This window comes from Aquila chrysaetos, chromosome 11, assembly GCF_900496995.4.
Source record: "Aquila chrysaetos chrysaetos chromosome 11, bAquChr1.4, whole genome shotgun sequence".
Lineage (NCBI taxonomy): Eukaryota > Metazoa > Chordata > Aves > Accipitriformes > Accipitridae > Aquila > Aquila chrysaetos.
The window spans coordinates 3125395-3139231 of NC_044014.1; the positions used below are offsets into that span (position 1 = coordinate 3125395).

Here is a 13837-nt window from a genome sequence, read left to right on the forward strand (position 1 = left end):
AGATTGTAAAAATGGTGACAATTTGGGTCTGAAAGTGAATCTGAGAGTCTGATTTTCAATTCCCAGTCTCAGCCTGCATATTTGTAAACATACGCACAGATGAGATTTAGAGTTTGTACTGCAAGACCAATTTGAAAGTGCAGCTCTTATTCGAGGAGTGTTGCGGGGCCAAATTATAACACTTGCATGAGCACGGGAATTTGCTAAGGACGTGTGAAAACAAACACATTATCAGAAATACAATTTACAAGCATCCAGTTAGAGGCCCATGTGAAAGCCTCTTCCTATCCTTTAGAAAGTAAATGGAACAGAAAAGAGGAAAATTCACCAGCACCCCAGCGCAATCTCCTGCACAGTAACAAGAGCAGTCTCTAAAGCAATTTTCAATTAAATGAAGGACTTATAGAATTAAAGTTGTAATACAGTACTGACTGTCTACGGAAAGAATATCTGATCGACTGTAGCTAAGAATCGTTCCCAGCTTCTCCCTCTCAAACGGAGATTATACCAGTAACAAAACAAATAGGGAACTGTAGGACAATATCTAACAGAAATTCTGAGACACTCTGGTAGCTGATGTTATCTCACATTGCAAGAAAAAGTGTGTTCGTTTGATCCAAAGTGACATGATGGTTTAAGGCAGAATTATGAGAATACATAATTGACCATTTGAGCCTCTTTTTACGAGAAGGGCAATCTTTCTGCCTTTGTAAGAACATTCTTGTTTTACTGCTGTGTAAGTCATGTTTCTGCCTGCTACTTGCATCATGTAGCAGCTACTTGAGGTAGAAAATATCACCTAAATCTCATCCGTTTCCTGAATTGTTCAGCAACAGAGAACTTAAAGTAAGGTATCATTATGAATATTGACAGCATACAACGACATGTGTTTTATCTCAGTACTACATACATGCAGGAAGAAGCATACCAGTACAACGAAAAACTTCAGCTTTATCATGGCCTCCCTCAAAATTGTTCAGAAATAAAGACAGTAAGTGTATATGTAGCCCAGAGTGCAAGAGTTCCCAAAATTCTGCAGTAAGAATCAAAAATACCAAGGAAATGTATTCATTTTCTTAGACGCATTTTTAAAATAATATTTTATTTTTTGAGTCAGTGGTATATTTAAAAACAACCTACTGTAAGAGTAAAAAGACTGTAGATAGTAAAAAACGAAAGTGTGATGACAATAAAAAACGCTAGAATATAAAGTTAGTTTCCTTCCTCCCTCCCAACACCCCATTCCATCATTGTCCAAGATTTCTCAGAGCCTAATATCTGGAAAAAAAAATTGCTTTTTTTTTTACACTTTCAGCAATTAGGAAATTAAAAATACGCAAGGCATTCTTTGCAGGTACATTAATTCATTATTACATGAAAAGCAGGCACCATAAAAATTAAAACATTCTAAAAACCATCATATATACAAACGCTGTACAGAATGATGGCACAAGGACAAAGTGATTCCATTCAGTTCATCCTAATCCATATGAAATATTACACATTAAAGAAGAAAAGAAAAAGCTCTTCCCATTCCTGTACTCAACCGCTAGGTCCAGAACGGCTGGGAGTCTCCTATCTGCCTACTCTGTTTCTTTTCCTATAGGCTCGTGCCCGTCAGCAGCTAAAAGGCTTCCTTGCTTTACCCACTGATCGACATCCAGAGGAACGGCCAACTGAATGAAAATGGAAATGACTGATCACCAACGACTAATTTTACAAAGCCCATTGGCAATCAGCTTATTTGTAACACAGAACAATTAAAGAGAAGGCACATTTCACAAATAAGCTCTGTCTGATTTTTAGCCCTGGGCAGAACCGTTATTTGGGGAAATCCTACGGCGGCTTCTCCTTACTGTGAAGCCTCCTCCAACGTGCACTGAATTCATTGTGAATATCGTCATCGATTCCTATACACACTGAGATTAGGTACAAAATACTCAGCTCATTTTAAACTCCATAGCTACCTAAGTGCCTGAAGTTATTCAGAAGAAGCAGGGAGAAGGTTTAGGAAGAGGGTACTGTCAGTTGATGAACACCTCCCAGTCTCAAGTAGAAATCCAGATTTCTTTCAAGTTATGGGAGGGAATAACCCCAGAAAGAGGGGTGATGTAGTGTTGTTTCCGACACACGGCTAGAAATGGATTTCTTACGGAGTTAGAGTCATTGCACTAAATGTTAGATACTGCACGCCTGAATGAGGTAAACATTATATACCATAAAATACTTAGGGAAATGAATTGTTACAACTTTATCTTTGGAAAAAAACGCTTCCTTCTTCACTGGACAATCCCAGAGTCAACAGACGTTTGCTTCCGAGTTGTCTTCGGAGGTGGAGGTGGGGGAGTCTTGCTGGGGAGCGGAGGTGGCAGGTGCTGGAAGAAACCAATTTTGATAGACCGTGTTAGCAACGAATGGATTTTTGAAACATTTGCTGTTTCATATATAGCTGCGAGAGACAGCAGGTAAGTCTGTAGCCCTCTGACTCCTGAAAGCTCCTCTGCAGAATTTGCTACTATGAATACTGGATGCTCTTGGCTATTAGCTTAAAATATAACTTTTACTTTTGACAATGAAAAAATCCCTCAAGGGTTCATGATTAATTAGCTCACTATTTCAGGAAAAATCTTTTGAAAGCACTGGAGAAGTTTATAATTCCCCACTTTATATCATGATAGGATATTGATTTCTTGGTCTGTATCGATTGCCCTCAGCCTCTATGCACTACAGAGCTTAAAAGCCAAGTTGAAGCAACAGCTTCATTGCTTTTCCATTATTTTTGTATTTTGCACATTTAGAACACAAATAATTAAAAAAAAAAAAGGAAACCATTTAAAGAGATAAGTAACTTGCAATTTACTATTACACATTCAGTTATAATTAAAGTGCTCAAAACAGAAATCCAGACTGTTCAAATATACATATTTTAAATCACTTCATATATCATACAACAGAACAAGAGCACCCTCCGTTAGATTCACCGGCTAATTGGACAAATTAAAAAAGTCATTATGGAAATTAAGACTTTTTTTCATAATGTTCAATCATATATATATATATGATAAAATCTGTTTCAGAGCGAGCTTGAGAACACTGGAATTTGCTCATACACTTTGCAATCAGGTTTTCTACAGCATTTTGGCTATGCAGCCATTACAGTTTTCCCATCACTGCACTGAGGCTGTACCGCAGTGTCACAGCTCATAAATGCTGCTTTGGTCTTGTTTTTCCCTAAGATTCTTCCCCCCGCTCAGCCAGCCACCGCCTTTTGTTTTCCTCCAAGCATAATGATGCTTTTTCATTTCCACTTGTTTGTGTCTCACTGTATCCATCCCACCTTACCCACCCCATACGAAACTGCTGGCTCCACGTGATAACACTTAAAACGTGACAACACACACCAACTCTGCCAAATTTCCTCAGTCATTGCTACAAGAACAGTTCAAACATCTGAAGTGCCTTAGCGTTATACTGCATGTACTGCACTTGCAAACTTGATACTCGTATTCCAACTTTTATTAATGTCTTGGACAATATAACGGATGATTTCTCAATCACAGTAAGAAACTGGTATACAAGCAACTGATAACCCATGTGAAAGCGTGTACGAAACAAGCCCGTTCTTTTAAAAGGTATCCAAAGCTGCTATCCAAAAGGAAGAGCGGCTCAGGGGGGTGCCGGGAGGTTTCAGGCGTTCCTCTGCCGCGAGGCAGACGAAGCCCGGAGAGCCTCCCAACGCTCCTGCAGTCTAGCGACTGGGAGTTTTCAGAGGTGTGTAAGAGTAGAAGGAAAAAAGTATCTTTAAGGTAACTGAATGCCCTCCTCAAAGCAGGTTTTAAGACAGCATGAAGTTATAAACCCGGAGCTTTTACCAGATAGTTTTACTAATCATAGACTAAACAGGAAGGTGAGACTGCATACTGGCAGAGCCAGGAAGGCTGGATTTTTGCTGGAGTATTTTTCTTGTATCCCACCTGGCAAGAAACACTTCCCAACCTGTTTTACAGCCTTCCTCATTCCTCCCGGCTCTCCCCCACGGCAAATGAACGGGGATCACAAACTATCGTCAGGCAAGCCGAGCCCTGAGCCCCTGCCTACCAGGGGAAGCCTGCTCACCGATGAGGACAGCACTGAACACGTCTGGCGATGAAGACTTTCACGTTCACAGTCCGGTTAAAGTTTATCCGAGCTCTTTTGGAGAAACAACCAGGTTATTAAAAGGTTTGAGTCTCGAAAGGGCACTGCTGCTTGAAACGCACACTTCAGGAAAACCCTGCTGAGTAAGCGGCATTCATTTTCCAGAGCAGGCTCAAAACCCTGCACCGTTTATTCCTGACTTACAGTGGGACACAATGATCTCTGAGTCAGAAAAACAAGTCAACAGACTAATATGAAAAGCAGATTAAAAAAGAATTTTACTTTACTAAATGCAAAACTGAAGGTTGGTTTGTTTTGTTCTTGTTTTTTTTTTTAATTAAAATGCCACTGATAATCTGTCTCTTAAGTATTACAGTCAGAACCATTAAATATTTCCTCTATCTGACCAATATTTTACTTAACCTGGTATGTTCAGTTAGCTCCTGAATTCCAACTAAGGCACCTGAATAAGAGCTGGATTGCCAACGTTATTTAGCTTCACACATTCAATTGTGATCTGTAGATTTCAAAATCTTTGAGAAACTGCTTAGTGACAGTCATGTATCCGGGCAGGGGCTCTGGGCAAACCGTGGGAAATGCTGGTGGTCTGCAGAACATCAGCGGACAACACGCAAGAACTCCTCACGGAGATGACATTAATTTCACAACTAAATAAACCAGGTGCCCCTCTAAAATACATTACAAAACATAAAAATTTCCTCAGTGCTTTGCTCTCAGATGATATCTTTAACTTCATATTTATCACTAGAAAAAACTAACTGCTCATAGCACCATTTGTGAAAATCCATTTTGAATTTAAATAACAGTGTATTGGCAATAATTCTTAATTCAATTAGATCAAAGGCATTTCTCAAACAAATGAGCCCTTCATATTGATCAGAGAACAATCAAATTATCCCTGAAAACCTGCTTCTGAAGAACAGATACAATGCAAATACAATGAGAAATATATATGCTATAAATAACAAGCACAAAACCTACCAGAGCTTAGATTCTGCAAGCAAATTAGGCAGGAAGACATAACAGAGATAGGTAGATAATTATTATAATTGAATTTACAATTTCCATTAGAAAGTCAGATAAATTTAGTACATGTTCATTTATATAATAAGCTACCAATGAATATATTAAGTAGGACGTGTAATGCTCGTCGGGGCAACATTACTGAGAAATTAGCACGACAAAACATGCCAATATGGAACTGGTGCAACTCCAAATCTAGCCATCGCTCCCAGGGCCGATACATGCTCCCTTTTATTCCAGCACAGGAAGAAATTCAAGCACACTTTCTCCCTCTCTTTAATATCATACTCAGAAAATCAGTATTACGCTTATGAAGTTAATTTTTGCTACGCTTCCCCTTAGAAACTTTGAAATACAAAATAGTTTCCCTTGATTTTACATTTAATTAAGAACTGCTTTGCAGAGTTCATGTTTATATGTCAGTGGTTAATTGTGAACCCGCCGAATCTTGAAGCATGCTTTTACTTTCTGACAAAATGATAGAGACTGCTGGTTCACATTCAGACCTATTTTGGGCAAAATCCTTGACTCACGGATACCTCAGGGGAAGCAGAAACCTTATGTAAAAGGCACATCTGCAACACAGAAGCAATCTGTTCCTTCTGCTTCAAACATGAAATTGCTCCCATTTGTTTGTTTTTTCCTGAGACAGAAAAGAACCAGGTTTAAAAACATTTGTCTCCATTCTCTTACAGATATAAACTACACTACACTATACATGTTCAGGATGCAGTAAAAATTAATTAAAGAGATTAAAAAGTGCATTTTTTTCTACTCTGTGAAGAAGCAAAATAAAATACAAGAATGTTGGGTTTTCTTAACCAGAAAATACTATTAAAAAAAACAACAACAAAAAGATCAAACACAATTTGATACCCAAAACCGGTCCTTGTGACACTCTAAGAGATTTCTTCCTGTGTAACTATTTGTCTTTGAAATTAAATGGTCATCAATATGACAAGCTATGGAGATCCAATCAAAAGCACTTTAGTTTGAAGGATTAGCAGATCTAATTAGGTCAGAAGCAGTAGAAACGAGATGTAAGTAGCCTATCAACTGCACAGGACTGTATAAATGCTTTCAAATATTGAGCTCTGAATTGCTCCTTCTCGCTCACACCATTGTTTTTAGCATGGAGCTGAGTTGCCTGACAAGCAGCGACTTGCTTATTTAATATCTGCAATGAAAAATAACACATAATGTGAGGTCTTGGCGGAGTAACACTCCCATTCTGGAAGAGCGATAATGCGCCAGCGGAGAAAACCAACCCAACTCCACTAATTTGAACGAAATTATAGACAGTTTAAGCTAATTGGCTGTTTGACCCAGGGAGCAAAGTTATGTGGAAAATACCGCAGGTAACCGATGTAAAATGACTGTTTAAACTCTGTTGTCATGCTTCACGTATTAGAGTTTCATTTGACTGTGCATCACAGCCATTAGCTGCCCTTGCTGGAGTGCACTTAGACAGGAGAAAGTAATTTTAAGAGTCTTTCCGCAGAGGTGCGCTTTGCGGGCTCCCACCCGCCGCGTGCTAAGCATCCCCTCCTTGGGCAACGTGAAAAATCCCTCGAAACGGGCAACAGAGGTCTGCACCCCTCACGCGGGCAGGACTTTGCTCCTGGTGCACGCCAGCTGCGTTAAAGCACGGCTAACGCGGTTTTTCCCTCTGTTGAACCACATTTCCGCATGCGGAGGCTATTAGTATTTCGGACCGTGCCGGCTAACTCGATTTTCAAAAGCGCTGTTTTTCTGCTCCGGTCCGTACATAAACAGATCTCAAGAGTTACGAGCAATACCCTCAGAATTGGGTTTAGACTCCAGACTGAAACCGTATTTCTTACCGACGGCCCGGGCCCTGCGAGAGTGATAAACAAATGCGTTACCAATTGGCCAGAGCAAAACCCGCCGCCTGCTCCCGCCAAGCGCTGAGGGCAGCGACACGGCCCTTTCCGAAACAAAATCAAGGGTGCTGCTCAGGGACACATCACGAGCTCTATATCTCCGGGCAGACAGCAGGAGAACACATTTTTCACTCAAAATCCTGTAATAAGCAGTGGCAGTCCATTGATTTTGAGACTTATTAAAAAGTGACTGTGAGCTTTTTAGAAACTCTTGGCTCGGCAAGAACTTAACCCACCAAACCCCAGCGGAGGCGAGAGGTGGCAGAGACTTTGCAGTGGAGGAAGGGCTTGTAATGCTTCCCATCTCCAGCAGGCAAAAGTAATGACCAGATGGTAAATAAAAAACAAATCTTAATTTTTTTTTCCTTTTGGGCACATTATATGCTCCTATGCATCATGGAAAGCCTTGGGTCAGAGAGCCTGTTTCTCAAAAATCTGGAGTATCAGAGAGAAGAGCAGACATTTATTTCCACTTGTGAGCAAATACAGCCCACAAAGTCAACTTTCTAATTTAACATAACGGATTAATAATGCACTTTGTCCGATATCACTTTTTCCACGGGATAACGCTCCTAACGACTGCCCTCCCGCTGCCACGGCAAGCGAGCCGGCGGCGAGCCTTGGGCCACCAAACCAGCGGCAGGGACCCGGGCAGGTGACACCACGATGCTCCGAGGCTTCCCCAGCAGCCCCTGCTCTTTCGAGAAATAACATCAGAGGAGGAAAAATTGCAAAGCCTGAAGTAATGGTCCCTAATTACCTGCTGCCTCCGTAGTTTCAGCTGGGTTTCTAGCCTCAACTCTTTTCCTCTGTCCACATGAGGACGGTACATTTGCTGACGCCTTTCAGGTCATTTTTTGCTAACATAAGAGATAATGATCAGCACTGCAGTATATGCATCTCAACCCATCAAAAATCCCCTGGATTTTTCCTTCTGTGGAAACACTTCCATTATATCCGAACACCCAGTCGGAGCGCTCCTTGTCCAACAGGATCCCAGAGAGCCAAAACGAGCACCGTCGCCGTCAGCCACGCGAGACCGTCCCGGTCCTCACATCACGCGCTGCTTCAGCCCTTGCTGTCCTTCCTTGCCAAGTTCTCTATCTGTGCCGGACTGATTGATCGAGATGTTCTCATCCAAACCATTATCTGATGCTTAGTAAATGTTATAGCCGATATTATAAACGTAAGTACTCCTTTGTCTATTTTCTTTGAGTTTCCCTTCTCGCTGTGAATACTAAGCAGGCAGTTGATTTGTATGCAAGGGTATGGATGAACCCATAAAGAATGAGAAGTGCCTAAAGGAATCCCTTGATGTAATAATAATCCTTGCAGGAGTCGTAGACTTCTTTTTTTATGTTCCCATATATTATTAAGAACATTTTTAGCAGAACAAATCATACAGTGCAAGAAAATATATGTAAGGGTCTCACAGTTAACAACGAATAAGAGGACAATCAGAAAATTATAATTAGATGATCGCTTGGATAAAAGACTTAAGGTAGACCAAGTTAACAGTGGACTCCAAATAATCTAAGATTACCATCTCAGACACTAAATGACACTATTGCCTGCAGTTTGATTTGAAGTATTTGATGCATTTATCACTGCATGCTTTTCAGTTCACTACAGCACTTTTTTTCATTTTCGTAACTGACTGTAAGACAACTAGAGTGAACAATGTAATAATTTCTCATACAAGGAGATACTTTCAGTTTAAAAGCTACCTTATCTATAATATTTTTTACTGATTTTTCTTCACTGATACAAAGCCTGTGTAATTTAAAAGATGATCAGTTTACTAGGCAGAGAATTATAAAGTTATGAAGTATGTAGCTACTTGACCCATGAAACACAAGGCGTTAAAAACTGTGGAGTGGGATTTAATCACAGCAGTAATAAGAATTTACCCATCTGATCTTTCATGCCCAGCACTACTCATTTTCTTTATGTTCTTTAAAAGCTTCCTTCCTACAAGCCTGACGAAATAAATGCACAGAGTGATCGTTGTAAGACTAGAAGCTTTTCCTAAAATTAATTTTAAGACTAATACATGTGGCTTTGTGACAAATCTGCTTCAGATCCATTTTCCAGACTTTGAAACTACATTCCCTCATCTTGGAAAGTTTATATAAATACAGCTGCTGAAGAAAATTTTGGACAGTTAGCTAAAGAAGTATAGCCTATATTTGATTGCATTTCTAAGGTTTGCTTAAATCCTGAGGCCCTTCAATACCAGATGTTAGACAATGGGGTCCACTTCTACAATTACAAAATATATTAAAAAAAAATTAAAGGAGTCTGAGCAGTGAAGACTATAAAGAGAAAAAATATTAAGACCTGAATAAAACTTTGCGAAAAACCGAGAGAGCATACTGCTACTATTTTTAGGAACCTCCATTTAATGATGCGGAAACCCTGCTCATGACAGGTACAGGAGCTGCACAAGGTCACATCTTCAACAGCAACGAGACCAAGGCTGGAACCTGACTCGTCTTCAGGTTTGGGCTCCAACCGTCTCAGCATGATGGCATTTGCAAGTAGTACAGTAAATATCTACCATTTCTCCACTGAGTGGAAACCCCTTCAAACGCCCTCGCAAGGAAAGGAAAAGGAACCTGGCTATTGGGATTTTATTTCTTACCATGTGTTTTATCATCTCATTGTTTAATGCTTTTTACCTAAAAATTGAACTCACATTAGCAATCCTGGGCTACTACCATGACCTAAAACTTACAGTATATCATACAAAATGAATTTACTACTCTGGAGCTCATACAGGAAGGAGTTCAAGAAATTTGAAACCTAATTTGAATTTCTCAGGTTTCTTCATGAAGATGGATTCCTCAGACAAAACTCCTGGCAGCCCTCCTGTACATTCTGTAATTTTCCACGTAGAGGTCTGTATTCAGGTCAAGCAAGAGCTGGCCCCTGAGAGAGAAGCCAGCGAAATGGGTAAGAGCTTAGTATACTTTGGTGGAAATTAGAGGAAAGGGGTTTGCAAAAAAATTTAGTGAAAATATTTACTAAAACCATCCAGTCATGGGGAAGATCTATGGAAGAGAGGATGGGAATAGAGAATTTTTCAATATATGTATATAATGAGTAAAACACGGTGTTTTGAATAACACTGCTGACATTCCTGAAGTTACTCCTATCTGTTTTTTTTTTTTCCCCATTTAGCCTGAAAATACTAAATTCCTGCAACAGCACAGTTACAATTTCAAGCATGGAAAAAGCTGGACTTGTGTACTGTCATGCACTGTGATAGTCTCTGTTAAAAAAAACTATTCCGAGACTTAAAGCTAAATTCCTGCCTGACTTTCCCTGCTGAGATTAGAAATGCTCTCTCTAACCATGAAATTTACTGAAAAGCAAATTATTCAACAGAATTTCATTTGAATGATGAACTTCAGAGAAATCCTGGAAGGTACCTCTGCAGACAAAGAAGAGTCATTAGCGCTGAGAATTTTTCCACAAAATAACAGCTTGGCCAAAGTTATACATTTCAAAGTCAAAGAAAAGAAAACCTCTTGTATTGGGTTTGCGTGGCAAGGTTTTGGTAGCGGGGGGGTTGTGAGAAGCTGCTGGAAGCTTCCCCCATGTCCGACAGAGCCGATGCCAGCCGGCTCCGAGACGGACCCGCCGCTGGCCAAGGCCGAACCCATCAGCGATGGGGGCAACTCCTCTGGGAGAACAGATTTAAGAAGGGGAAAAAAACCTGTGCAACTGGAGAGAGGAGTGAGAAGATGTGAGAGCCCCAGCCCTGCAGACCCCCAGGTCAGTGCAGAAGGAGGGCAGGAGATGCTCCAGGCGCCGGAGCAGACATTCCCCTGCAGCCCGTGGTGATGAAGACCACGGTGAGGCAGGCTGTCCCCCTGCAGCCCAGGGAGGTCCACGGGGGAGCAGATCTCCACCTGCAGCCCGGGGAGGACCCCACACCGGAGCAGGCTCCTGGCAGGACCTGCGGCCCCGTGTAGAGAGGAGCCCATGCTGGAGCAGGTTTTCTGGCAGGACTTGTGACCCTACGGGGGACCCACGCTGGAGCAGGCTGTGCCCAAAGGACTGCAGCCCGGGGGAAGGGCTCACGTTGGAGAAGTTGGTGGAGGACTGTCTCCCATGGGAGGGACCCCACGCTGGAGCAGGGGAAGAGTGAGAAGTCCTCCCCCTGAGGAGGAAGGAGCGGCAGAGACAAGGTGTGATGAACTGACCCCAACCCCCATTCCCCATCCCCCTGCGCTGCTGGCGGGGAGGAGGGAGAGAATTTGGGAGTGGAGTTGTGCTGGGAAGAAGGGAGGTATGGGTGGAAGGTGTTTTCAGATTTGGTTTTTACTTCTCATTACCCTACTCTGCTCAATTGGTAATAAATTAATTTTCCCCAAGTCGAGTCTGTTTTGCCTGTGATGGTAATTGGTGAGTGATCTCTCCCTGCCCTTATCTCGACCCACGAGCCTTTCGTTATACTTTCTCTCCCCTGCCCAGCTGAGGAGGGCAGTGACAGAGTGGCTTTGGTGGGCACCTGGCATCCAGCCAGGGTCAACCCACCACACCTATTTAAACACTTTTTTCTTCAAAAAGAAAATAAATGGCCCTTCTCAAAAGTGCTGCTTTAAAGAAAAGGACCAAATTATTTTTAAAAGCTTCCAGTATACAGGAAACAAAGTTGAAAAAGTGTATTTTCTTCAGAAAGCTGAAAACCCTGTTGAGGATGAAGAGTGTTTCTGAGCTCCTTCCCTCAAAGGGGACATGTGTGTTTGCCTCTAGGAAACAAGCGGCGATTGAATGTAGACAGAACAGAGCTCCAGAAAGGAAAGATGTCAGGTACGTGTTTTATTTCCTTTCCTGAGACAGGACTGAAAGGCTATTAAATCTAATTTGCTGCTGAGACTATATCCTGTCAGTTAAAGCTCCCTTACCAACACAGCTAACAACATTTTGCTTAGTCTTCTCCTCCAGAATGAATCCAACCTCCCTTCAGGTCGGTCCCCGTGAGCAACGCTGTTCCCTCACACTCCAGACACTTGTTTGCAACTCCAGAAATCTTTGGATCTGCTGACACGTCCACGAGCAGGATTACAGCTCGCTGTGGATTGTTCAAGGTACAAAAGCAAAGAAAATCGCAGAAAATGACCATCCTCTCCGGGACTCACCCTTTGATGGGCGGGGGGGGAGGTGGTCGGGCTGATCAAGTCTTGACTTTCCATGAGGTTCCCATAATCGGCCATGCTTCCTTTGAGAGGCAGAGGAGGAGGAACGTCGGGGATGTCGGAGCTGGACATACCATTCAGCTCCAGATCTGGAAAAACCAACACTGAGTTAACAATTTCAATAACTGAATTGAATCCAAAGATCCAGACTGCGCCAATTCTTACGACATTGATTCTGCGATAATGCTGCACATGCGATATCTTTGTCTGCTCTTCACTGCCTCTATAATTATCTGTAGCTCATCTAATGAGGGATTTTAGAGGAAAGTAGAACAAATGAACCAACCCCCGCATTGACAGGAAGTATGCACTGTGGAGTCACATTGGGCTAATTTTTAGGATATGCTCAAAATACTTGAACGATCCCCTCTTTTTAATAGAAAATAATTTTTACTTCAGATTTCACGCCAAAATATTCATAGCTTAGCAAATATAATTTTCTCAGCTCTAAGGTCTGCATTTTCACCTCGTACATTAATACACAAGAGAAGTTTTGGTAAGTGCACTAAGAAAATATAATTGAGCTAAGCTTTATTTACTTTCCCCTAGTAAAATAAAAGCTTCTTGTTAATAAAATGCACAAATGAAAGCCTATAATTAACTACATCTCTCTCAAAAAGTTTCAAACTCCAGGTAACTATAATAAATGAGCAGTCATTAGCTGTTGAGTAAATAAAATCACGCAAGAGAAAGTACAAAACATTTATTATTACTGTTTGCTGGGTAGAAAGTTCCCTTTTCTTAGCAGATAAATCCTAGCAGGTACGTGCTGTAAAGGCTAATAGCCTGAGGGACAATAAAGTTTATTGAGGCCTGAGTGATACATAGGTTTTTGTGTAGAAATCCACCCACGGTGTATTTCAGGGTAATTCAGTCATTTTAACACAGGCGAAACCCACTGTGAGCTCTACGAGATAAGAAACTTAATTTATTTTTGACAAATTAGGGAAATGTTTTCATTTAGGAAATGAAAAAGGGTTATTTTATTTTACTGGGGTGATTTGTGAAACAAGTGGAGGACTTGTTTATGCAGATATTTTTATTGCAAGGTTCCTATCAATATCTTGCAAAAAGTATCCTTTTATTGTTCTCTAAAATGGCCTCTCACTAACACATTTAACTGTAAGGTGGCTGTATTGATTTGTCACTGAAAACTGTACTTTCACTCTTCATCCTTTCACTTGAACTTTCAACTACGCCAGGAAGAAGAATATTTTCCATCCTGGGACTTCAAACTTTCAAAGGCTTCTACATCAGACTGGAAAGTGTTGTTTGTCCTCCAGGACCTGAATTTCTCATGGCTTTCTCCATTGCTCCTGTTTTTCATCCTTCCTTTTCTACACACATAGGATTTGTCCATTCCCCAAACATTTGAATATTTTCCTTTAAATATCTCCATCAGAATCTATTTCTGCTAAGCTCATGCCATTAAACATGTAACTGGAAAAACAACGCTACGCATTTGGAACTAAATATTGATGCTGTGAATGGACTTCCCTGTTCATTTGATAGGAATTCCCAGCCATACTGTACATCTAAAGATCG

At 41.2% G+C, this 13837-nt stretch overlaps 1 protein-coding gene across 2 annotated transcripts in view; it reads right to left on the reverse strand.

The window, feature by feature from the left end:
• Positions 1-1083: 1083 nt before the first annotated feature.
• The window catches only part of DOCK1 (dedicator of cytokinesis 1), a 320074-nt gene continuing 307320 nt past the window's right edge, over positions 1084-13837 (reverse strand). For both annotated transcript variants that reach the window (XM_030029725.2, XM_030029723.2), the window contains exons 51-52: positions 12236-12381; positions 1084-2375 (exon numbers count right to left, since the gene is read on the reverse strand). In XM_030029725.2, the coding sequence (XP_029885585.1) occupies positions 2280-2375; positions 12236-12381 (242 nt within the window). In that variant the 3' untranslated portion in view covers positions 1084-2279. The remainder of the gene's footprint in view (positions 2376-12235; positions 12382-13837) is intronic.